The 27,528-nt window shown below is 43.5% G+C and overlaps 1 protein-coding gene across 1 annotated transcript in view; it reads left to right on the forward strand.

Moving 5' to 3' along the window:
* Window positions 1–27,528, forward strand: part of DHX35 (DEAH-box helicase 35) — a 593,749-nt gene that overhangs the window by 413,725 nt on the left and 152,496 nt on the right. The window contains exon 14 of the mRNA XM_086932268.1: window positions 11,325–11,379. Coding sequence (XP_086788394.1) covers window positions 11,325–11,379 — 55 coding nt within the window. The remainder of the gene's footprint in view (window positions 1–11,324; window positions 11,380–27,528) is intronic.

Raw genomic sequence — 27,528 nt, forward strand, 5'->3', positions numbered from 1 at the left:
TTAGATCCATCAGACACAGTTAAAAGTTATGTGATTGGAATGATAGCCAAGTGCAAAGGTTTGGTTAATTCCAATTATTCTTAATATCAGTCGACATGTTTCAGCCTATGAAACGGTGTTAATTTACCAGGCATTCTTCAGGACTCATGTTGTATATTAAACATTACACTATAGTTATTGATGTCATATCCCCTGTTTTCCGGTCTGCGATCTCCTAACTTCCTGTTTTGCTCTCTTGGTGAAACCTTGGTATCCAGTTTCTTTGTCTACGACTTCCTGTTGTCTCTGCTTGCATGGAGTCTACTTGTTTTTGTTTCATAGACTCAACATACAACAACACGAACACAGCCATCAATGAAGTCTTTAACAACACCCCCCCCCCCTTTTCTCTCCTCTAACCTTATGAAAACCCAGTACAGAGGAGTTCCTTTTCACCATCTAATCTGATTTACTGGCCGAAATAAAACAAATCTTTCATTCAGTCCATCCGACTTGACATGCTCGGACACTTTCCTCCCACTTGCTTCCTGCTTCGAACAGATGACCACCCCTGTTCCTACCTGTCTTTGTGCCCCGTTTGACAAATTTGTCCGAATTTGCACCATGGACCTCCGGCCCATGCGCTACGCCCTTCTCAGCCATGCTGTACAAACACCCTGTCCTGCACCCTTGAAGTACATTATCCCATCCAGCCCTCAGCAGATGTTCCTCAGCGTGCATATTTTCTTAACAGGAGAGCCAAGCCAAGAGTGCAACACTCATTGGGCTGACATAGTTTGAGACACCCCCCATCGTGCCGTGAGCTTGGGGCATGCTGCAGGCCATATTTTCGAGCAAAGCATCTTGTAGTCTTCACTATTCCAAAGTCCGTTTATACTTATGTGCCCTCTTGCACTTGGAACATGCACTATGTTCAAAGTGTTCAAAGTGTTGATGCAGCATTTCCTTCCTAACTTCCAACGCTGAGCATCTGGGGTTATGTGTAAAAGCTAACATTACACAGCCCATCCCAGTCCCACAAAAACAGCGGTAGTATCACGAGACACGCCAGTGACAACACAAGAAAGGATGCAAGCCCCATCATTATGTAAGCAAGAGACTGACACAGGAACGTGGAAGAAATTATCTGGCCAGGAGTTTGCCTTCCGAAACCAATGTAAATAAGGGTGGGTATGGAATTGCAAACATTAATCTTAGTAGGGGTTGGTTTTGTTCGTGATGCCTTTAGAACTTAAAACAAATAAACTAAACAAGCAAAATATGACGTTCGGTTAAACTAAAGATTCTTGTTGGATTTTTTGTATTTGGAGCTTCGTTGTTCACTTCTTCTAAGTTTTGGAAACCTCACATGTTAAGATCACTCAATGAAATAGTACCCAGTTTACCCAAGTCAGGAGGATGAAAGGCAGCTTTGCAGGGACTAAAATGTGTGACCTACAGATCACTGCATGTTTCAGTAGCAAGCATTTATTTTATATCAATCAATGTAAATAATACACGATAAGCATGTCTGTATGTGGGTATATGTATATACACACACACACAGGAGTATTCGCACACCAGTGTATATCTTCTGCAGGGGCATTCTGCTGAGGGAACCGTTTGAATCCCATCAGGCGCATTTCAGGCTTTCATCCTTCTGGCATTGCCAAAATGAGTACCACTGAGTTGAAATTAGAGCACCAAAACTCAAAGAATAGAGAGTCACCTTTTCATACCAATAGGGTCAGGTTGGGTTATGTCACATTACAAAGAAGCTCCTTTTTGTGAAATCTAAGTGCTAAAATGCCCCCAGTGCTATCAGAAAGGTCCAAATTAGGATGCATTAAACAATGGTATTTGGTGAACAATGCACAACCAATAAATTTGAATGTCATTATTTAATAATAAATAAACCATTACTGCTTTAAAAAACAAATAGAGCCAGAGTTAGTAATGTTTTATGTAAGTAGAATCGTTCACCAATACCATGTTTAGTGCATCCTAAGTGCACCTTGCTAGTTGCACTGGTGGGCATTATAGCAGTTAGGTTTCACAAAAGGAAGCGTCTTTGTATTGTAGCAACTGCTACATAAAACACAAGGTATTATATATATGTTAACTGTAAAAACAAATGTGTTTCCTGAAAGTTAAGATTACAGTGTACACAGATTGCTACATCTAAAGCAAGCAGTCACAATGCCAGTAAAGCTGGTGTTGGCTGCCAGTCTTTTAGCTTTGTCAGTGCTTGTTTGGCCATATTGTTGGATGAGCTGCCAGGCCCTTACCATATATATATATATAGCAGACCTGGATGACGCCAAACGGGAGTCATCACTGACAGGACAGGAGCTAGTATTCAAGGCACTGAGGTGGGGACGTTTGGGAAGGTGAATGGCAGAGAAACCCACTGTGGCATGAACTATGAGTTACTGGCTGGCAAACACGACGGCTCACTGGAGCAATATTATGGTTTCACTACGAGGACCAAGAAGCCGTGCGAGCGGCAACACCCACTGGGGCGGGGAACTCAATATAATTAGATGCACCGCTTGTCCTACATGCCAGTTTTCACCAAGCCTATGACAAAGGGCAGGGGCCCGAAACGCGTTGGCTATATCTTTTTGTTCTGTGCTCATGTTACCACCTACGCTGCAGCCTTGAATAAATCTGTGAAGCTATACGAACCTGTGTCGGACTTCTCCGTTGAGGCAACTTTTGCGGATTGATATATATAATATTATAACTAGCAAAATATTTTTGGTTTCAAAAGGCAAACACTGCCATCTTAGTCCCTGGCACTGAAGAGAACTACTTTGTGTGTGAACATACTTCTTGTGAAAGAGTAGAAGTCCGTCACTCACAGTGAAGTTAGCCATTGGCTGAATTGAGGCTCGTCCACTTGATATACTAAAAATCCTTGGGTGAGTCAAAGTCGAGGCCCAAGCAAAAGAAGGAGTAGCAGGACTCAGGACTGCCTGCTACTCTGATTCAAGGGAGGAGGCACAAGGATGCCAAGATGTAAGTTGCGCTCCATTGATCTCACCTGCCACAGAACCAATTTTTCAGTTAGTATTGATGCGCCGGAGTTCCCCGGACTGTCATCAATCCCATAGCAGAAGCATGTCTTCAAAGTGGCCATGCAGCACATTTTATGTCTTTGTGCAACCCAGGTGCCTTCTTTTGGGATGTACATTGTTACAACGCATGCTTTTACCACGCATGCCTTTACAACGCAGTTTTTTCAACGCAAGTCGTTACAACGACTTGCGTTGAGAGGTGCTGGATAGTGAATAGTTTAATTTACTATTCCAACTCCAGTCCCCGTGGATAGTAGGGAAGGTGTTGGATAGTAAATTAAACTATTACCTATCCTAGAGCGCCCCCCAGCGCAAGTCATTGTAATGACTTGCGTTGAAAAACCTGCGTTGTAAAGGCACTGCGTGGTAAAAGTTGCGTCATAAAGGATGTTTCCCCTTCTTTTGGGTTACCTCTGGCAGGTTCTTTCACAGCGCTGACTTTCCCTTTGGGACCAGTTTCCAGGGTCATACCTACTCAGGTACAGACTTCTGCTCTGCTCAGGATCCACGCTAGGCCCCACTGCCCTGACACCGATGGGCGGATGCTCTACTGCTGACATCCTTATTGAAACCTGAACTGATGCCGGCTCGAGCTCAACCGATGTTGCGCCACAAACTTACAAAGGCAATCCCAATTGCCCATGCAGCCTTACACCAGCCAAGTGCTTCTGACATTCTGCAGCTATGAGTATAGGCTCCACAATCATTTTGGTTCTGACTCTGATCCTGTGCCTTTGCAGGGTGCGTCCCAGGATATTAATGATGATGACAGTGAGGGGGCAGCTTGTCTTTTCCCCATTTTACTGATGACGACTTTGATTTTAAAAAAAACTCTAGTGGGCTTGATATCCTCCCTCGAGACTGAACTTGACTCACCGCATGGGTCACTAATGGAAGAGAGTGCTTCATTTGAGGTGGTGGTTCAGAGGGCAATTAAGGTACTAGACTTACTGTTGCTCTCCATTGAGGCTAGAACACATGTTTTGACAGAGATTATGCAGCCTTGGCCTGCAACATTTGCCCCTTTGCTCAAGTTTAATGGTGCCCTCACAGATTCTTTGATGGCTAACTGGTGGAAACCATGTTTTTTACACATGGTAGTCAGCAGGGGGCCAGATGTCATACACCGGAGCCAGGTTATCCAGATTTTCTCAATAAGCACCCTACTTTGGAGAATTTCACTGTACAGGCCTCAAACAGCAGGTTTATCCCGAACTCATTTCCAACAAAATCGCCGGATATAGATTCTAAAAGGGTTGATGCCATTGGTAAATGCGTGTTTTCCTCAGGAAGTCTGCCACAGTGACCTGTAATCACAGTCAATCTATTGAGCCGATACCCAATGCCCATTATGACATGGCCAGCAAGATCTTGCCTGCAGTCCCAGAAGACTTTAGGGTACCACTTGGTCAGTTGATCCTTGATGGGCCGGCCACGTTTAAGTATGGATATCAGGGACTGCATTGGCACAGCAGTCTCTCCTATATTAAAGCGAATTTCAGAAGAGTATTTATCCATTGTGCTAGAGAAGGTTTGCCTGTTGCTCTCCATGGATGCCATAGAGATGGTACTGAACTCAAAGAAGGGTGAAGGAAGTTATTCCCACTACTCTGTTGTCCTGTAAAATGATGGGGGGGTGGGGGGGGGGGGCTTTAGGCATATCATGGACCGCTAACCTTTGAACACCTTCCTTCTGAAGGATACATTCAGACTACTCACCTAAGTTCATATCCTTTCTGCTCTGGCCTGGGGTGACTGTATGGTGTCCTAGGGCTGGCAGGACATGTATTTTCATATACCATACTCTGGAGGTGGCAGAGAATGCTGTTGTGTCATGATGGTGCAGCACAGTGCTTGGAGCTCGGCGGTTGGGAGTTGACCCAACGCTCAGTGCCTGATGCCTGGTCCTGTGAAGGCCCCACCTGGTCGTAGGAGTGGTACCTGCACCCAGGTTGCTCACCCAGCTGACTGTCTGGCTGACCGTCCAGAGTGCGTGAAGCAGGGCCGTACAGGTTAAAGATGATGGGTAGGCCAAGGGAGAAAGCGAGTGTTGGCGGCCGCGGCGAAATAAGTTTTGCCAATTCCCCTCACTTGCCGCTTGCATACTCATCTGTCGGCCAGTGCCTTCTGCTAACCCGTAACCTATTTTCTGAGTCCTGTCGGTCAGGCCCAGCATGGCGAGCAGAGAGGGTACCAAAGTGAGGCTCTAAGTGACTGTAATTTCTTTCAGGAGAGTGTGGAGTTTGCCGGTATTCGCCGATGCAGCTTGCACTCTCCTCGTTTATAACCAGCCATCCACCCTTCTGCTTTACCGTCTAGCTGGTTCCACCTTCAGTGCAGCCTCAGTGCCTCTTGCAGTCCCTCAAACCAACACCAACTGGCAGTCATTTGAGTCTTTCAATTGCCAAACAAATTGCAATGTACTCCTGCCCTCGCCTTTCCTATTGTGCTTGCTTATTTAGCTTTTTTTAAATTCTGTGTCTCAAAAAGTTCCAGGCACAGTACTAGCATGGCATTTAGTCAACGTACCCACCGCCAGCCGGGCCATGGCTGCCTTTCCTGATTGGGCAGAGTGTGTAAGAGTATACCTCCGCGTAGCCGACATGAAATCCAGGAGAACAAGAGGTCCACTCCAAGTGGCACAAACAAAAAGAAAACAAGCCTCTGTCAGCGAGGTGATAAAGGAAGGGGGTGCCATCACTAGCCCTGCGGTGCTTGTAAGCCCTGACAACGTCACCATTAAGCCCTCAGTGCAAAAGCCACACCATCACCCTAGCAATATGGCTCTTTTAACCCAAAATCCACAGTAATTTCTTTTTTCTTAAAGATCAAGCAGCTACCATTTTTTTTTACATCAAATGTAGATATTCCAGCCCCCCCCCCTGGAACGGACTGTTATCAAACAAATTGCCTCAAATGGCCTTTCGCAAGGAGGGCTTTTCAGGTCCGACTCCCCACAACAAAGTTTGAACCTTTTATACAGAGAAATCAATCTGCAACAAGCTCCTGACACATCTATTAATGACGATCAAATGTTGAGCGTAAATCACCCACAGCCCAGACACTATATGAGCTGAAAAAACAGATTTGAGCTTCAACACCTAGAGTGGAAAAGATAAACCTGCGCTTACTGTTACTGCGCAAGAACACACAGGCTTAGGCAAAAAAGTTGTCTCTTGCAATCATCGGACTGTGAGGATTGTAAGCGCTTTGATGTTCTCTACCTCATAATTATAACCATGGAAGCCTCAGAATGTGAAATGATCCAACATGCATCTTCTCTTACAAATTCCCTTTTGTTGGCTTGTGAGATAAGAACTTGCAATGAAACAGGCCCCCAGCCGGTCAAGTGCACTTAAATAAACAACTCACAGATAAATACCAGATGCACTTACCTTGCAAGTCAAATGAATTCAGACATCTTGCATATAACACCACCTCAAAATACGCTCTTGCTTAGCTCAGCGGCGTGGGAAGCAATGGTAGCTATACATGATGAAAACCAGCTGGATCCTCCAAACCCAATTCAAACTGAGAATCATGAACCAGTTTATGTCAAGAAAATTGCAACTGACAGTTGAAGTTCTCAACTGTCAGTATATGAAGATGGACACCCAGATTAAATTATTAAATACTGTTGTAGTCTTTATGTCTGGGATTGATACGATTGCAAACTTAAACCATGTCATAATTAAAGCAAAAAACTGGAAACGCTTTCAGCTGTCCTAGTAGAAAATCTCAGTGATCTCAAGAAGGCATCGCAACCCGTAAATCTGGCCAGCAATCTCAAACTAGACACTATCTCTGACATATTAGTCCCAATGGGACCTACTCAGACTGCTTATCCATCAGTATGCAAGGTTTAAAAAAGAAAGTATGCCTAGTGGCCATCAAATCCAAGCTTCCCAGAAGTACAAGGCACCTCAGCAAAGTACAACAGCTCAGTCAGTGAATGTCCTGGGAGCCAACTCCCACTTGCAGTCTCTTACCCTTCCTGTTGTTTCTGACTGAGATTGATGGGTATTTTGTTACATCACAATATAAAGCTGTAATGTGAAGAAGTGATTGTTCCTGAATTGAGCCATACTGAGTTGCTGCAATTCTGGATGGGTTTTTATGTTACTCAATAAAAATATTCAAACCTTATATTATCTAGTCTGAATGTACATTAGAGCAAATGTGCATTTGATTAACCTTAGTTCGTATGTTTATGATAGCTTAGTGGATTGTGATATGTTCATTAGATGGTAAAAAAATCTTGCTCTGGTGATGGCTTTTTTGAGTACTTTGTCTATGCTCACTGATCGTGATATTGCTCTTGCAATTGACACCCACAATCGAGAGAAGTCTAGAGTATATTTAATGCTTTTCTTAAATAGATTACTCAGTATTTACCATTTTTACTGTACAGGTGGGCCATACAATGTGCATATGATCATTTGAAATGTGGAGTAATGTAGTTTTTTTATAAAAATGTGATTTAAAGGGGCGATCCAGTGTAGATGAAAAGCATTTTGTTTTATGCACAAATGTGAATAATACTCAAACACTGCCTTCACCGCTTCGACGCAGCTGGAATTCTCCCGCAGTGCGGAAGAATTCCACGCGTGCGCGGAACGGACGGTCCCAGGCCGTCCTCCGCACACGCCCACCGTGACGTCGGACGGCCAGGGGCAGTAAGCACATGTGCATCTTAGGAATCTATTCAAAATCTGGTGAATTTCAGTCAACATTTCAACACTTACTGCAATTAAGCAACTATAATATTTATGTGACTATTTTGAGAAAATAAATGTCTGATCATTTCATATTTTGGTCCCTATAATGCGCATATGAAGTTCTAATTAGCTGAAAAGGAACCATTATTACGTCATTAAGGAATCTGGACTTAATTATTATGCTCAATCCATTATTGAATCCCTAGTACCAAAAGATATTCATAAAGATAGACAACTGAAACAGGTGATATCCCCATCATCTACAAAGACGCTCCTACAACTGCTATTTCCACTTTTGAGTGTCTCTCACTTGCTTTATCACTATCCTACGCAGTCGACCTGCGTGTAATCTCCCACCCACCTTAGCTCAAATCAAAGTTCACTGACCAGATCACAGTTGCCTCTGCCTAATATGGTTGAAAATTGCATTTTAGCAAATAGGACAATTTCAACAGTGATAGGCGCTATCCTATATGCAAATCATTATCTGTACTAGAGAACACTGCAAACCTCCACAGTCTTATCAGCACTCATCTCACCCCACTTAAAGAAAAGAGTAGCTTTGAATGGGATAGTGGAATGCTCATCCATCTCAATGCCAACCAGGGAGATTATTTTCCTGTCTCATTTTCTTTTCCAATGTACTCCACATTATTGTAACTTCTGCTGTAAATAAGCAAAAAGAATTGTCAGCCCTATGAAATATTTGATACCTTTGCTCTTCACATTCTCCTGCCTGACTCGATCAGATTGATCTATTCACGTACTCACACCATCTAGCAAAGACATATTGGCTCAACAAAGTTATACTGAAGATTTAAAATAGAAAAAACTGCACTTCAAGGCCAAAAAAAGAAATCCAGAAGCCAACTTGACAAACCTGACACCAATAACAGAACAGGACCTACAAACCATCCCCGATGAAGGCACAAATATATCACTATCCTAACTATATGTTTGTGGCCAAATGCACTTACCCAGAAGCTTCATAACAACCTCATGAAATTCTGCAACTCAGATTGCACCATCACAAGAACTGTTTGGTGGAGGACAATAAAAAAATGGGTTCAGATTATCTTATGAATTACTCTTGTTTTCACTTTTTCTGCTGTGCACATGGTAGTGTAAGGCAGACGAGAGTGAAGATGAGAGAAACCCTGGGAGACATTGTAAGAACAAGAGGGGGGACTTAGGTCACCTTACAGAGATGTTCAATAGTGATTTAAAGAAAAAACATGTTTACTTAAGATGTTTTATTGCTAGTTTTTATAGCTATCTAAATGACCACACTGTCACCTCAAAGCACTGAGGCCTGGAGAGATTGAAAATATGGGCCACATGAGAATAAATGAGACAACAAGATAGCAAATGGAGGCAAGATCATTTACCATTGGCATGGTCTTCCACAAGAGACTGATATCTCACTGGAGAGTACCACTAAGTGTGCTATATGGATAGATTCTCTTAAGCATCTGGCCTAGTGGGTGGGGTGGAAGAGGAGCACTAATGGGAAATAGAAGAGGGCAGGAAGGATCAAGACAGGGAAGGATTAAGAGGGGACAATTAGATGAACCAATAGGGAAAATGAGCTAGAAATAAGGTTCTAATATTCAGTACATATTGAAGAATGCCAATTCGAGCCCGTCTGAGGCAGAAAACTACTTGTTCCCCCACAGTGACTAGAGTCTGACCTCTAATGAGCCTGTTGGTGATATTAACATTTAACAGTGAATCTGTTTCTTAAGATGGTGCGAGTACTTCTACGAGGACAGTGACCAACGAGTTTACAAATATCAGGTCCTTAACCACTAAGAGGGTTCACTTAACAGTAAGGACAGTGGTTGAATTGAAGTGCAGGTTTTTTCTCTCATGGAGTATTTATTTCCTGTTCAGAAGATCACACCCTCTGCTCTGAAGATCAAATATGGTTGGGCTTAGGATTGCCAAGGCTATTTTTGTTCCTTCCTCACTGCCTGCTACAACACAGTAAACACTTTAATACTCTTTTCCTCACATTATTACTCCGGTTGTCCCAAATATTTTCCCTGTATATTTCTCTTTAGCTCTGCCACTCCTGCTAGTAATTAGATTAATGAATTCAGGAATTCTTTTAAATAGAACCCTGTTATTCTGCTACTACGCCTCACTCATGAATTCAACTAAAATTCTCTTATTATGTCAGTTCCACAAACTTTAGTTGTGGCTAAAGTTTTCTTCATGCAGTATTGCCAACTATTTCAATAAAATGATATTTCTATTTGATACTCTGCCGTTACTTGTATTTGTGGGTATGCTGCTTGCTTAAGTAGCTATCTGTGTTGTGGGGTGACAACACACTCTTCTGAATATGTGTGCACCATTTCGGTTTCTACAGCCAGCGTCCTTCAAATGTTGGTTTCCCTTCCTGCTGAGGAAGTGCCCAAGCAGATCACATCCAAGAATATGTTAAGACATGAGATGTAGTGTTACTATGTAGAACCAGGCAGAACATATTAAACATTCACCGTGTTTGTAGCCTGGACATGAGGATCCCCCAACCTGACTTCAAGCGATGTCTGCTTCCTAACATTCTGTTCTGCAATCAACATAAAGGTGGCACATTTAGTATGAATAGAATAGTAACAAATGAATTGTAGGTACCACCACCTTTTTCTGCCATGTTTCCAAAATCTAATTTGGGGCCAGGGCACCCAAATACCTTCTAAGAGATGTATTTTGTTAGGGTGAGACCAAAGCAACAGTCCCCAGTATGTTACAGAGTCACCTATTAGTCACTGCCTCCCACAAAAACTATAACGCAAAGTCCACCTCCTACCAGACCAACAGGCCCAGCGTGCCTAGTAATACAACATTTTGAATTCATTCTGTGAAACTTTCTTGACCAAGTACCCTAAGCCCATACTAAAAATTGTTCATTCTTTTTTTGTTGAGAACAATGTTACTGGTTCAGAGTACCTTAAAATCCATTTCACTACATATTGTCTAGAAAAACACAGCTCATGTTATGCATTGTACAACAGCATTGAAGGGAGTACCCACAATAAATTTGACTCTGCCTCTAAAGATGGTTGCGCCCCCATCTTTCTAAGTGTTTGCCCCCTACCGCCCCAGAGGTTAAGATCAAGTTGGGCACCTGTGCCAAGTCATATTGATTTTTTGTCTGGTCTGCAACACATACAATAATCTGTGATTACTCCTTTTAACCTGGTTCTTGTTTTGGAAGTACTGGGTGCCAGTGTGACACCCAAGATTGAGTGCAGTAAACGTCTTTCTTTCCTTCCATGACTGGGAAGCAGCCTTGCTGTGCTTACGTAAGGTGTGCACTCCCATTGCTAAACCCTGTGTTGCACTCTTCTTTTGTCTGTCTTGGAGTATAAATTCACTGTTTTCTAATTGATCCTATTGGTGCTTTCTAAAATGAGTAGACTTTGACAAATTAACTACTTTGTTCTCTTTTCTGTCTCTGGAGAGCATTGATTACACTTGATTACATTGTAACTTTGAATCCGTTTGCTAGTCTCGTGATTGTTGTCTTTTTACTTCGCAGCCTCCGCCAGCCCAGTCAATGATTCAAGCACTGGAACTTCTCTATGCACTAGGAGGTGAGAAAGCTGCATCCCACTCTTGCACTTTTTACTTGTGCTTCTCTCAGAGTTTAGCGGTAATTCCCATAGTAAAGGGTATATTTAAAAGTGAAAAAGTGCACTGCTTCTACTGCTGGATGTTCAGAAAAATATAAAAATGACGCTTATGCAGATTGACGCTCTATAAATCGTGCGCACTTCATGAAGTGGGACACCCTGTTACAGATTATGCCCATTGATCTTGTTGTATTTTGAAAAAAAGGTAAGTTCTTTTCATCCTATGGCATGACACATGTTGGACATTTGGGATAGGCTTCGATTGTTCTAGAAAATGGTCTGCGGCAGTGGTGTGTATTGGCCTGGCTCTTTTTCCATGTACCTCGCAGACCTGCCTCAGGCTCTAATGGAACCAAAAGCATTCCCTCCAAAAATGGGGGAAGACATATATCATGCCTTTTATAAGGCAATGACTTTTAAATCATCAATTAGGCCCAGGTGGGGCTCCAGAGAAATCTTGAGTTTTTTAGTAAATATTGTGTGGCAGATGATCTAACCATTAATATGGATAAAACAAAAATGGTTACATTTGGCATGAAATCTAAACCTTACATGTGGATACTGGGGGACAAACCTGTGGAGGTTTTCAGCTCCTATAAATATCTGGGAATGACGTTCAATGAGAAATTAAATTGGTCCATGAACAGGAAAGTAGGGATGCCTGGGTTATATTGACAGTTAGGGGGCTAGTTAAATTTAAAAAAGACTTTGAAGGGCCTTTGCTGTTTCCAGTACTTACAACATATTAGGTCATGGTGCCTCCACACTGTTTGTATGGGGCAGTACTTTATCTTAGTTCCTCTCCAAATTGGGATAAATGTGAAGGTGAATGTTTGAAGAAACTCCTGGGATTACCCAAGGGCGCTACGAGTCCGGCCATAAGATTCGTAGCAGAATTCGTCCTGGAATATTCTAGATGGGAACCCCGCTTTGCACTTTTTGTGATAAACTCTGGCATGAGTAAAAGTCCAAAATCTTACATTTCTGTGCCACAGAACTATCTGTCTGTATAGGTAGGAATAAATTAGTAAAAATTGCAGGAAAGTTAAACATTGGGGTTTATAAGGTTGCCGAACCGCCCTTCTCTCGAAGAAAGATTTGAAGGAGGCATGTGAGAGGGAACCAAGGATTACTGATTTATGTTATTTGTCTCTGAAAAGATGTTAGAAATTGGGGTCTCTAGTGGGCAATGGTTTACACCTTTGTCCAAGTAGGGACCCTTCTTCCTAGTCAGGGTAAGGAGGACACTTCTAAAATAACTCCTGCTCACCCCTTTGGTAGCTTGGCACGAGCAGACAGGCTTATCTCAGAGGCAGTGTGTAAAGCATTTGCACATAACCAAGAGTAATATGGTGAAAACACTACCAAAGGACAAAACATCAGTTTAGAAAAATGTTAATATCTTTATATATCCAACACAAGACCAAAATGATAAATGTCCACCATACAGTTACTTAAAAATATGCTCTTTGCAAGAATACTTCAGATTGCAAAAATAACTGGATAACACAGTTCTTCTGAGTCGGTAGCTCCATCCGGGGCTACCGCGATGCTGTAAACAACAGAATCCAATAGTTACGTCGGTCAGAGGCGTCAACAGACTTGTAAACAGTACCTTTTGTGTTGTGGCTGACACGTTGGTGCGGGCCGGTCGTGGCAACTGTCGCGGTTGCGGCATGCAGTGACCTCAAGTCGCGGTGCAGGCAGCGGCTCGGTGACGGTCGCCCAGCTGCATCAGTAAGACCACAGCTCCGGTGCGGAGTAAAGGCGGTGCTTGCTGCAGTGCTGACAGATCACAGTGCTGGCATTGGTTGGTCCGGACTGCGATGCGTTGTGAGACTTACGAGTGGTGCCCCAATAAACGATGCGGTCACGGAAGTCGCGGTCACTGTGCAGCGAAGGTGTCGGTGAGACCAGGATGGCGAAGTGAAGCGAGATGGTGCAGAGTGCGGTGCCCACAGGTCACGGTGGAATAAGAGACTCAGTGGCGGCGGTCGTCGTCGGTGAGACCAGGGTTGCAGTGCGAGATGCGGCCGGTGCTCTCTGCGGTGCGTTCAGGACACAGGGCCAGAGATGGAGCCGGTTTCTTTTCCCTTCTCTGTGGCAACTTAAACAACAGTTCCAGAAGTAGTACCCAGAGGTTGGTGAAGTCTTTGCAGTCCCTGAGACTTCCGAACAGGAGGCAAGGTATACTTCAAGCCCTTGGAGATACTCAGCATGAGTAAAGAAAGTTCAGTCCAGTCCTTTCACTGCCCAAGGCAGTAGCAGCAACTGCAGGCCAACCCAGCAAAGCAACAACACAGCAAAGGGGCAGTTCCTGAGACTTCAGAACAGGAGGCGCAGTCTACTTCAAGCCCTTGGAGATGCTCAGCACAAGTAAAGAAAGTTCAGTCCAGTCCTTTCACTGCCCATGGAAGAAGCAGCAACTGGCAGGTTCCTTGATTCCAGCGCGTTCTCTTGAAGTCTTTGATTTCTATGAGACTTCCAATAGGAGGCAAGCTCTACTTTAAGCCCTTGGAGAAAACTCTAATAGCAGGATGATGAAAGTACACTCCAGTCCTTTCCTTTCCTAAAACAGAAGCAGCAAGAAGTAGGCCAACACAGCAAAGCACGAAGCAAAGTGGCCGTTCCTCCTGACAGCTTGTGCAGCCCTTCTTCCTGGCAGGTTCCTTAGTTCAGCAGTAGTCTAAAGTTCTGAGGTCTGGGCCCCAATATTTATACTCGGTTTCTCTTTGTTCTTTTGGGCAGAGAGTGTCTGTGCTCAGCCCAAGCAAGTTCGGTCCTCTCGGATTCAGCTTCCCGGCAGGAGGTGGAGACAGCACTGTCCAAGGCACACATCAACCCCCCAAGTGGTTGTATGAGAGAATGCACATCCCCAGCCCCTGCCACTCCAAAACCAGAATGTCAATCCAGAAACCAGCAAAGGCACACAGGATGGCTAAGCAAGAAAATACCCATTTTCTAAAAGTGGTATTTTTGAACACAGAACATAAAAATCATCTTTACTAAAGATGCATTTTTACATTCTGTGTCTATGTATACTAAACTCCATCTTTCTGGCTTACCCCAATAGGAAGTTATATTTATAAGATGTTATAAATATATTTTCATTCTATCCTATGGGACAGATAGCCTTTCAATAGTTAACAAGCATTGGCATAGCCAATAGGTCTCGCCTTTGGGACCTTATAAGTGTTTAACAATGCAGCAGTTAATGTTGGTGCACCAAGGATATTGTGCTGCATAACTAAATACTTATAAGTTCCCAAATGCAAGACCTATTGGCTATGTCAATGCTTGTTACAAATTAACCGCTGGGCCCTGGTAATCCCTACCTGTTAAATCTATGTGCAGAATCACCAGGCCCCCTAGATATGCCTTCCTGGGGTATAACACTCCGGCTGCCTCGTACTCATGGCCTGTATTGGGCAATATTAATACAAATTATTGAAGCACTAGGAGACATTTTAGCTTGAAGAGTTCACTATATAAATTCAATAGTAAAATCTGTGTGTTATTACCTTATTTTACGGAGGGTTCATAACTCAGTCTTGTGTTTGCAATTCATTTAAATAATCGTTTTTACGAATTAGCTTTGCTAAGTGTAATAATCCTCACGTAATTGACCTTGGACGGTTGAACAGCTGCTTAGGCCCTGTCAGGTTTAGAACTAACGACCTGCAAATCACACCAAACAGCAGCAAATGATTAAGTCTCAGCGCATCATGCAGGCTAAGTCAATCCATTTAGTCCTTGGGCAAGGTACGTGCTATACAAAACTTCCAAAGAAATTTGAATTCTGCTTGTCACTCATGCTCTAATCTCAGAAACCAACAATTAAGCACCTTTAATGTGGGAAATAGATAGCCATCCAGTGGCTGAATTGAAGAGTGAAACTGTAAAGTCTGGGATCCACCACCTTGCCAGCTTGCCCGTATTGTCTGGCAATCCTGGGCAAATTCTTCATTGTACTGCGTCTCCTTTTAATTTATTACTACATATAAGAACACATTTAAACGTATGACTAAAGGATGTGCACTGTACTAAAACCTTATGTTTAATGACCTAAACTTTTTTCTCAATTCACAGAAATGTATGCTATATATACGGTACGAGTGACGCCTAACTTGCCTCTTAGTTCACCAGGAACAGCATCATCCAGGAGGGTTGGGGGGAGGCTACTGAAGGAGCAGGAACGTTTTCCGTTTATGTTTAAATACTGTCTCAATAAATATTTCTCAAAGTAAAGATACAGTCTTTTGTACTAAGGCGAAATGCGCCTGCATGTAGTGTTAAACAAACACACATGTTTAGGTCTCGCTGAGATAACGCGCATGCGTTCTCAGCGAGACTTATGTAAGGGGCATTAAAAAATGCTCCCAAGCAGGCAGATTGCCTACAGTGCATGTGTGCAGGCGTGTGCACATCGAACACCATTTGGCAGCCTGTGAGCCTCTCTCCGCACTCACACTTCAAAGGAATCCGCTCCCCCGCCCCTTGCCACGCAATGCAGAGAGATTGTTGTTTACAGACAACACCCCAGCTGCTTTTGATCCGGAATCCGCTCCCCCGCCCCCCCCTCCGCGCAATGCCAGAGCTTGTTGTCCAGCAGATCACTGCAAGGCTTCATCAAACACTGTCTTTGGTGAGATAAGTAATGCGTCCCTAGGCAGGACAGAGGCACCCTGCTAGGGGCTTTCGATTCTTCCTTAAAAAGAAGGACATAAATTATTGCATGTCCACTTTGCCATGTTTAGTCACAGAATTAACCTCTACCGACTCAAACCCTCAGAGTGGCAGCAGACGGCACTGAAGGAGTGCCTTTTCCAACTCAGAAGCATGAAAGAGGCAACTGGTCAATGCTGGGTGGGTCACTACATCCTCCTCTTGAAGGTATGTGAGTAAATAAAGAGGCAGGGAAAATATATGAGAATAAAACACTTGCTGCCTTCTATTTGAAGATTCTGCAAGTCATGAGTTCTGCGACCATAGAGCTACCCTGTGATGTCCTCCGTGTATTACAGGAGGCATGATATTCTTTATAAGTTTGTTTCACACTCCATCACCCCCCCTATAAACCCCATCCACACAGTTCCCTCTAGTACCATCTTATAACAGACATCCTCTGGTCACAGGCAAGGAGAATAAACGTAAAATCTGTAGTGTGAGCGAACAGGCCACTGATCGGTTTACACTTTGTTGCAAGCACATACTTTAAGACGTTTTCAATGTATGGTAATGTGAAGATATATTCTCGCATTTTCTTGGTGAATTACGAAATTGTAATGAATAAGTCATCTTAGATAAAGGACCTCCTTAACTCTCTCTACATCCTTCTCTTTACACCCCTCTCTCTACACCCCCCTCTCTTCACCCCCTCTCTTCACCCCTCTCTCTATACCCCCCTCTCTACACCCCTCTCTCTACACCCCTCTCTCTACACCCCTCTCTCTACACCCTTCTCTCTACACCCCTCTCTACACCCCTCTCTACACCCCTCTCTCTCTCTACACACCCCTCTCTACACCTATCTCTCTCTACACCCCCCTCTCTCTACACCTCCCTCTCTACACCCCTCTCTCTACACCCCCTCTCTCTACACCCCCTCTCTCTACACCCCTCTCTCTCTATACCCCTCTCTCTACACCCCTCTCTCTCTACACCCCTCCCTCTCTACACCCCCTCTCTCTACACCCCCTCTCTACACCCCTCTCTCTCTACACCCCCCTCTCTACACCCATCTCTCTCTACACCCCCTCTCTACACCCCCTCTCTCTCTACACCCCCTTGCTGTACACCCCCCTCTCTACACCCCTCTCTCTCTACACCCCTCTCTCTCTACGCCCCCTCTCTCTCTACACCCCCTCTCTCTACGCCCCTCTCTCTACACCCCTCTCTACACCCCTCTCTCTCTCTACACACCCCTCTCTACACCTCTCTCTCTCTACACCCCCCTCTCTCTACACCTCCCTCTCTACACCCCTCTCTCTCTACACCCCCTCTCTCTACACCCCCTCTCTCTACACCCCCTCTCTCTACACCCCCTCTCTCTACACCCCTCTCTCTCTACACCCCTCTCTCTCTATACCCCTCTCTCTCTATACTCCTCTCTCTACACCCCTCTCTCTCTCTACACCCCTCCCTCTCTACACCCCCTCTCTCTACACCCCCTCTCTACACCCCCCTCTCTACACCCATCTCTCTCTACACCCCCTCTCTACACCCCCCTCTCTCTCTACACCCCCTTGCTCTACACCCCCCTCTCGACACCCCTCTCTCTCTACACCCCTCTCTCTCTACACCCCCTCTCTCTCTACGCCCCCTCTCTCTCTACACCCCCTCTCTCTACGCCCCCTCTCTCTACACCCCCCTCTCTACACCCCTCTCTCTCTACACCCCCTCTCTACACCCCTCTCTCTCTACACCCCCTCTCTACACCCCTCTCTCTACACCCCCTCTCTACACCCCTCTCTACACCCCTCTCTCACTACACCCCCTCTCTTTACCCTCTCTCTCTACACCCTCTCTCTCTACACCCCCTCTCTACATCCCTCTCTCTCTCTAAATCCTCTCTCTACACCCCTCTATCTCTACACCCCTCTCTCTCTACACCCCTCTCTATACCCCTCTCTCTACACCCCTCTCTCTCCCTCTCTTTACACCCCTCTCTCTACACCCCACACCCCTCTCTTTACACCCCTCTCTCTCTACACCCCTCTCTCTACACCTCTCTCTACACACCCCTCTCTATCTACACCCCTCTGTCTCTACAACCCCTCTCTCTTCACCCCCCTCTCTCTACCCCACTCTCTCTACATCCCTCTATCTATCTATCTATCTATCTATCTATCTATCTATCTATCTATCTATCTATCTATCTATCTATCTATCTATCTATCTATCTATCTATCTATCTATCACCCTCACTCTATCTATATATCACCCTCACTCTAGCTCTATATCGCCCTCACTCTATCTATCGCCCTCACTCTATCTATATATCACCCTCACTCTATCTCTATATCGCCCTCACTCTATCGCCCTCACTCTATCTATCGCCCTCACTCTATCTATCTATCGCCCTCACTCTATCTATCACCCTCACTCTATCTATCTATCTATCTATCTATCTATCTATCTATCTATCTATCTATCTATCTATCTATCTATCTATCTATCTATCTATCTATTGCCCTCCCTCTATCTATCTATCTATTGCCCTCCCTCTATCTATCTATCGCCCTCTATCTATCTGTCTATCGCCCTCTATCTATCTGTCTATCGCCCTCTATCTATCTGTCTATCGCCCTCTATCTATCTGTCTATCGCCCTCTATCTATCTGTCTATCGCCCTCTATCTATCTGTCTATCGCCCTCACTCTATCTTTCTATCGCCCTCACTCTATCTTTCTATCTATCGCCCTCACTCTATCTATCTATCTATCTATCTATCTATCTATCTATCTATCTATCTATCTATCTATCTATCTATCTATCTATCTATCTATCTATCTATCTATCTCCCTCACTCTATCTATTGCGTTCACTCTATCTGTCTATCTATCGCACTCACTATATCTTTCACCATCACTATCTATCTATCTCCCTCACTCTATCTGTCTGTCTATCTATCGCCCTCTATCTATCGCCCTCACTCTATCTATCTATCGCCCTCACTCTATCTATCGCCCTCACTCTATCTATCGCCCTCACTCTATCTATCTATCTATCTATCTATCTATCTATCTATCTATCTATCTATCTATCTATCTATCTATCTATCTATCTATCTATCTATCTATCTATCTATCTATTGCCCTCCCTCTATCTATCTGTCTATCACCCTCACTCTATCTATCGCCCTCACTCTATCTATCTATCGCCTCACTCAATCTATCTATCTATCGCCCTCACTCAATCTATTTGTCTATCGCCCTCACTCTATCTATCTATCTATCTATCTATCTATCTATCTATCTATCTATCTATCTATCTATCTATCTATCTATCTATCTATCTATCTATCTATCTATCTATCTATCTATCTATCTATCTATCGCCCTCACTCAATCTATCTATCTATCGCCCTCACTCTATCTATCTATCTATCTATCTATCTATCTATCTATCTATCTATCTATCTATCTATCTATCTATCTATCTATCTATCTATCTATCTATCTATCTATCTATCTATCTATCTATCTATCTATCTATCGCCCTCACTCAATCTATCTATCTATCGCCCTCACTCTATCTATCTATCTATCTATCTATCTATCTATCTATCTATCTATCTATCTATCTATCTATCTATCGCCCTCACTCAATCTATCTATCTATCGCCCACACTCTATCGCCCTCACTCTATCTATCTATCTATCTATCTATCTATCTATCTATCTATCTATCTATCTATCTATCTATCTATCTATCTATCTATCTATCTATCTATCTATCTATCTATCTATCTATCGCCTTCACTCTATCTATCGCCCTCCCTCTATCTATCTATCTATCTATCTATCTATCTATCTATCTATCTATCTATCTATCTATCTATCTATCTATCTATCTATCTATCTATCTATCTATCGCCTTCACTCTATCTATCGCCCTCACTCTATCTATCTATCTATCTATCTATCTATCTATCTATCTATCTATCTATCTATCTATCTATCTATCTATCTATCTATCTATCACCCTCCCTCTATCTATCTATCTATCGCCCTCTATCTATCTGTCTATCGCCCTCTATCTATCTGTCTATCGCCCTCTATCTATCTGTCTATCGCCCTCTATCTATCTGTCTATCGCCCTCTATCTATCTGTTTATCGCCCTCTATCTATCTGTCTATCGCCCTCTATCTATCTGTCTATCGCCCTCTATCTATCTGTCTATCGCCCTCTATCTATCTGTCTATCGCCCTCACTCTATCTTTCTATCGCCCTCACTCTATCTTTCTATCTATCGCCCTCACTCTATCTATCTATCTATCTATCTATCTATCTATCTATCTATCTATCTATCTATCTATCTATCTCCCTCACTCTATCTATTGCGTTCACTCTATCTGTCTATCTATCGCACTCACTATATCTTTCGCCATCACTATCTATCTATCTCCCTCACTCTATCTGTCTGTCTATCTATCGCCCTCACTCTATCTATCTATCGCCCTCACTCTATCTATATATCTATCTATCGCCCTCACTCTATCTATCTATCTATCTATCTATCTATCTATCTATCTATCTATCTATCTATCTATCTATCTATCTATCTATCGCCCTCACTCTATCTATCTGTCTATCTATCGACGCCCTCACTCTATCTGTCTATCGCCCTCCCTCTATCTATCTGTCGCCCTCACTCTATCTATATATTGCACTCACTCTATCTATCTATCGCATCACCACAGCATCACTCAGCGCCACCACAGCATCACTCAGGGGCACCACAACATCACTATGCGCTACCACAGCATCACTGAACGCCACAGCATCACTCGTCGCCACCACAACATCACTCAGCGCCACCACAGCATCAATCTGTGCAACCATTCAACAACAACTGGTTCAAATATGTTCTCTTAATGTTTCAAGCTTTATTACAAATGTCACATGTTCTTGGATTTTCGTCACAATAAAATACACTGAACATAATCTTCACTAAAGTAATTTACAAAAGTTTAAGCTACTGCCATTATAAATTACAATAACTTTTATTTAAGTATTAATTATTAAAACAAAATAAAAGCCATTGTTATTTGTAATATCAATACATCTAAGTCACGTAAATACAACACATATTGCATTACAAATGCTATAGGTGTCACATTTGCGAAAGTTAAAACTATTGGCATTGTAAATGGCAAAGCTATTAATTTAGCTATTTTCAAAACCAACACATAAATTCAAAATTTGTCATTTACAATACCAATAGCTCAAACTTTCCTAATGCATGACCTATTGTGTTGCAAATGTTTGTTAAATGTAGAAGACACCATATCCTATTCGAAAATGTTTGTTGCCAAATATTTTCAAGGCTCGCATCGTACATGGGCTGTTGGAAGCCCGCTGTAAATTTGTTGGCTCGCCCACCTCTACTCAAATGTACATCCTTCTCCTTCTGTCTCCGAACACCCTAGATAGGGGACTGGGCAAAGAAGTCCTGGTGAGTGAGAAGGGTGGACGAAGGGACAGGAGAGAAATCTGTTGGCAAGGAGTTGAGCTAACACTACCACCTGAAGTCATCCATTCTAACAAGAGTGTCCACTTAGCAGTTGATGCAGAGAGCTCCCGGGTTTGTTCTCATACAGTCAAGTTTTTTTATTTTTGTTACATTCTGGGGTTTTTAGTAGTGGGTTTATAAATGGGCAAACAACTACCGCAATGCAATGCAAAACAAGTAGCTTGTATATGCTTCCAGCATATATTAAAGCTGCAGATGTCAGAAGTCTGCACTAAAGAACAACAGAACAAAGAATGTGCTGTACTAGCTCGCCCATGTGAACAATTTGGAAAGACAAACAACAGTATAGTAGATGTGATACACAGCACGCCACCGGGTGGGGGAATTCTATAATCGTTATCAAAGTGTCACACAAATAACGTAGGAATGTCGCGCATTAAGAAAAACCTTAAACATGATGTAGTGTAAAGGTTGAAAACTTCGACACCCTGAAATCAGTACTTCTGCGTCTTCCACACAGCTGGTTCGAGGCAATGGTAAGGATAAACAAGCGCATGCCTAGCGCGATCGCAAAAAAAAAACGTGTGGTGACGCGACTGGTGCGCACGCACGTCACCGCAAGTACTACCTTGCAGGCCACCAGCTTGCTATTACGTGCATGTGTGCGCGCTCTTGTGCGCGTTATAGGCAAGCTGGTGGCTGGCAAAGTAGCACTTTTAAAAGCAGCTACTAAATGTCTCGAGTGGTGACGCGACTGGTGCGCACGTGCGTCACCGCAAGTGCTACCTTGCCGGCCACCAGCTTGCTATTTCGCGCATGCGCGCACTCTTGTGCGCATTTAAGCAAGCTGGTGGCCAGCAAACTAGCACTTTTAAAAGCAGCTACTAAATGTCTCGGCCAGGTCAGCGCATGCGCTGTATCAGGCCGAGACCTTTAAACGAAATACACTGTATTTCACTATCAGGACATGTCACACACCTCAGAAAATGTCCTACCTTTCACATACACTGCACCCTGCCCATTGGGCGACCTTCGGCCTGCCTTAGGGGTGTCTTGCATGTAAGAAAATGGAGGGTTAGGGCCTGGCAAGTGGATGCACTTGCCAGGTCGATATGGCAGTACCAAACTGCGCACAGACACTGCAGTGGCAAGGCTGAGTTACATTTAGAGGCTGCTCATGTGCGTGGCACAATCAGGGCTGCAGTTCCACTAGCAGCATTTGATTTACAGGCCTTGGACACACACAGTGCACTGTACTAGGGACTTAATAGTAAATCAAATAGGCCAATCATGGAATCAATCACCAGTTCATAAACACAATTTACAGGGAGTGCATATGCACTTTAGCATTGAATAGCAGTGGTAAAGTGCCCAGAGTCCAAAAACCAACAAAAATAGGGTAAAAAACAGGATGGCAAAAAGTCTGGTGGTACACCCGCTGAAAAGGCCAAGTCTAACAAAAGATCAGCAAGTTCTGTGTTTGAACCTTGGCAGGAGTGTCGTCTATACTCATATTTATCTTGTTTAGCCAACCCCCTCCTGCACCTGCTGCTACAGAATTGTTTTGGGGCTTTTAACGTTTTGTTTTTAAATTATGAAAAATAATATAATCTTTTGGACGGGTACGGCAAATGTACATGTGCATTTACTACTTCATTGTTTACATTTTCTTAGGAGCAGAAGTTTGATTTTAAAAATGATCTTTTTAAAGTTTAAGATTCAACATCGTAGTGAGGCAATCTTGCTCCTTTTAAACATAGAGTCCCATGATGTAAAATGTGCTCTGGGAAGACTTTTAAAGGCTATTCTCATTTGGGCGTAACAATTTCAGATGTTTATACCATTTTAATTATTGTGTACTGATGCATTTATTTACAGACCTCGGTCTAAAAAAACGGTCTTTTACTACTAATATGTTTTGATTCAATATTTGTAAGAAGTCCCTTGTGAATAGTTTCTCCTTTATGAATAACAACTAGCACAAAATGTGTGATTTCTAATTTCTGCTTATAGTCTGTTGATCTGTGCCTTGTACTTAAATATGCAATTAGAAAACAATGTCCTGAAAGGTAAAAGTCAATAGACAATTAATCATAGCATGCACATAGCATTACTTGGGTGGACAAGAAGGAGAAAACTCATAGTTTTTGTCAAAAGGAACTTATTCAGCTTTATGTGGAGACATTCATTTCATGGTCGGATACAGTTAGAAAAAACAGCACTGCATAGAATGTAATGACAACCACATTGGACTTGGTGCAACAAACGTGAATAAATAGTGCAGGTGGCGACGCAAGTGAAAGAAAAACAGCGTAGTCGGCGCACTGTGCAAGTGGTGCAAGCTATTTACAGTGGGTGGCTAGAACGGCGCATGTGACATTGTGATATCACAGTGGGCACAGTAAATTTTGGTTTAGGTCTAGAGCCACTAAGGAAAAGTGCGCCTATTAGTCAGGCTGTTGTGAATAGTTTCTCCTTTATGAATAACAACTAGCACAAAATGTGTGATTTCTAATTTCTGCTTATAGTCTGTTGATCTGTGCCTTGTACTTAAATATAACGGTAATTACTGCCTGCCTGACTTGATTAGAGATGTTTTTTGTTCTCCTACTCCACGAGCTTACAAAAGTAGAGCAAAAGTGCTTCAACCAGGCTAAGTGTTCAGGCACTGCTCTTTTTCTAAGACTGTGCAACTTTCTTTATTATGTCGAAGCCTGCGTTGCAGCGCATACGCTGCTGCAGGCAAAGAGATATTGTGAGGAGGGGATTTCAGTATGGCGTGAAGCCACGCCCCTTTTTTCCATTGGCAGGCCTCTCGAAACGGAGGCCTGCCATTGGAAAAAGCTCCTGTTTAGCAGATTTGTCTGCTCTGGATACCGCCTCTCGAGGAATCCATGACCTGCCTTACGGTAGCACGACGATATTTTTAGAAATATTGCCTTGGCAACCATGAGGCAGGTCAGGGAGTCCTGGAGGGGCGGGATTCAGTATCCTGTTTCCGCCCGTTTTTTTTTTTGTTTCGTTTGTGCCGCCATTCCTGTGCGTTCCTGGGCGGTGGAGGATATAGGGGAGAGGCGGTGCTGGTTATGTTTGTTGCAGGATGCCTTTAAACATTATGGTGTTCCTAAAAATACATGGTGCAGCACACCATCTGTGAATGTTTTCCTTACTGCATATAATGTGCAAAGAAATGCTTTTTCTTTTAACCCAACTCCCCCAATATTTAGTCCGGCGTTGTCAAGGGAAGTGACGTCACAGAGTATGGTTGACCGTAGTCCGGGTAGAAAGAACTGGCATCCACCGTAATCCAGGGCTGTCTGAGGGCTCCTCAGAGCAAGCGGTGGCTGAGCAAGAGCCCCGGAGCCCGGGCAAGCCATACATCGGGCCATTGAGAGTCCACCGCTACCGGGGGCTGAGTGAGCTATGGGGACAGTGACGCCCGGGGTCTGACCGGGGGGGAGCCGGATGAGGCGAGAGTTGAAACTCGGGAACAGGAGGCAGGCCATCCGAGAGAATACAATCAGCTGTTGCTGGGTCCAAAAGGTGGAACCGGGGACTAAAAACCGCATATTCGGGAAGGTGCCAGAAGAATTAAAACTGTATTCGCGGTGACAAGGAGTCTCTGGACCGGGGGAGATCCAACAGGCCGGGTAGCCGCCCCATTATCCCCGGGAGCCGAACAGAACGATAGAGCCATGGAGCTTCGGGTCGGGAGCAGATACCAACTGGGTCGGAAGATCAGCAGCGGCTCTTTCGGGGATATTTATTTTGGTGAGGAAGTTAGGGCGAATGAGGAAATACAACGGTGGAAAAAGTGTGAGAAATACAAAGCTTAGGAGTGTCAGTGACTAAAACATAGAGCCCTTGTTTTGGGGGACTTTCAGTGGTTGGTGCCTGCCACGGGGAGCAGAACAGATTGTGCAAGTTTACGTTTCTATGTAAGCTTATGAGGGAGTACATTACGCGTACTGAAGGGTGTAGTGGGCATAATAGATCCCGTGAGTTACTTTGAGGATCACACACCCTTGTATGTTGGGGTACTGCAAATGTGAAGAGTACGGAGTTTGTACTCCAGGGAGCGTATTTGGGGGGTGGTGAGCAGTACATATTTTTGGGAGGTTGAGGGGGGTCAGTGACTGGTATAGAGGTTACAATGGATCGTGTTCTTTTAGCGAGAGTCTGAGAATATGGTGAGGCAGAGGAGTCTTATAGGATGGGGCGGAAGGGTTGAGAACCACTCTTCGTTTTAAGGGCCTCGAGCTAAGGAAACGTCAGGTTTTAATTAACAAGCATTTTCAATGCAATAGGTCTCGCATTTGCAAGAGTTTAATTTATTGGCATTGTAAATGACAATGCCTTTTATTTATGTTTTAACTAACACGTAAATAAAAGGCATTGCCATTTATAATACCATTTACAATACCAATAGCTCCAAAACTCGCAGTTGCGAGACCTATTGCATTGCAAATGCTTGTTTAGTTGGTCTCTAGGATAGGGAATCACAGAAAATGACATTCTCCGAACTAAACCACCTTAACATGCTCTAAAAATAGCTAGTGACATCTCATTGAGTTTAAAATACATTAATGATCAGCCCGTTCAGGCTGTGGGATTAGCCACCTTATTTATTTGGATAAAAAGAAGACTGATGATAAAGACCCCTATTCTTCGATTAAAAAATAAAAATGTTGATGCTGGAGTGCATTATTTCCCTTAAAAATTAGAGGGTCGATTAAAATGGCAGTAGCACCCTAGCCATGATGTTATTGCAGCCCACCCCTGTAACTCATACAGGATTGCATCAAGGCATACCTCAGTAATTTTTTATTATTGCCGTAAAGCGGTGAATGTCCAGCTGCAGTTGTGAGTTTTTTGTAGAAACACAACACCTTAACAATATCTCAATATTTAAATATATACAGTTAAATGAAAGTGAAGTTGTCAAAACCACACTAATCACAAAACCTAATAAAATGGATCCCTATATATAACCCAGTATACTGGTTGTAATCATTAGTTGACTCCAAACGCCAGAAGACTTCCGTCAGACAAGAAATACAAAGTAGCACAAAGCAGACCCCCCTCTAAAATGGAATAATGGACCTGCGGTGTAGAGAGACATGTACAGCTTGAGTGTGGTACCTGATACTTACATTTTTACTCAAAAATGGAAATGATGGTAATCTTCCAGCCATGGCCCGATTACTGGTTTAAAAATCTAACCATTTTTGCAAAATCCCGAAAAAGGTGCCGGGAAAGATATATTTATCTCCTACTTTAGGGCTAGTGTTAGCACATGGAATTGTGGTATCTTGTGGCCAGGGCATATCCGGAATCTGTCTCCGCCAAGAGCACACACTGGACCACTCAGGCCCTTCCTGATTTTGCTAGTGGGCAGTATAACAGGTGCTGAAGCACTTCATGAAAAGCAGTGTACTTCAGCAAAAACAGTGTTGGTGCATGGGGGGAGTGTGCGTACCATCCCTCAGATCACCAGCAGTTGTAACTGTACGTTCTTGAAGCAACCCTCTTCTGATCAGTGGTAGAGTGTAGCGAGAGCTTCATCTTTTGTACTCATTGGTTTAGCTGGAGTTTCCACTCGGGCGAGTTCGACACCCACATGACATGCCAGCAAAACGTCAGCAGCGCCTTCAGTTTTATTGTCAATTAATAGGCAGCACCACATTATGGAAGCACCAGCAATGGGGTTGATTCAGATCTGTATTGAATAAGCTATTTACTAAGCTGGAGGGTAGCCACAACCCACTGTCAATCAGAGGTAGTGAATCCTTTCCAATTCAAACAACTAACTAATCAGATTGAGACAGCGTTTCTCTCCACAGAGAGGCATGTGGGACGGGAAGTGTTGCCCTCTTACCTGAATGCACTTTGATTGACAGTGACTACGTGCA

Source organism: Lissotriton vulgaris, chromosome 7 (genome assembly GCF_964263255.1).
Source record: "Lissotriton vulgaris chromosome 7, aLisVul1.2, whole genome shotgun sequence".
In the NCBI taxonomy this organism is placed as follows: domain Eukaryota; kingdom Metazoa; phylum Chordata; class Amphibia; order Caudata; family Salamandridae; genus Lissotriton; species Lissotriton vulgaris.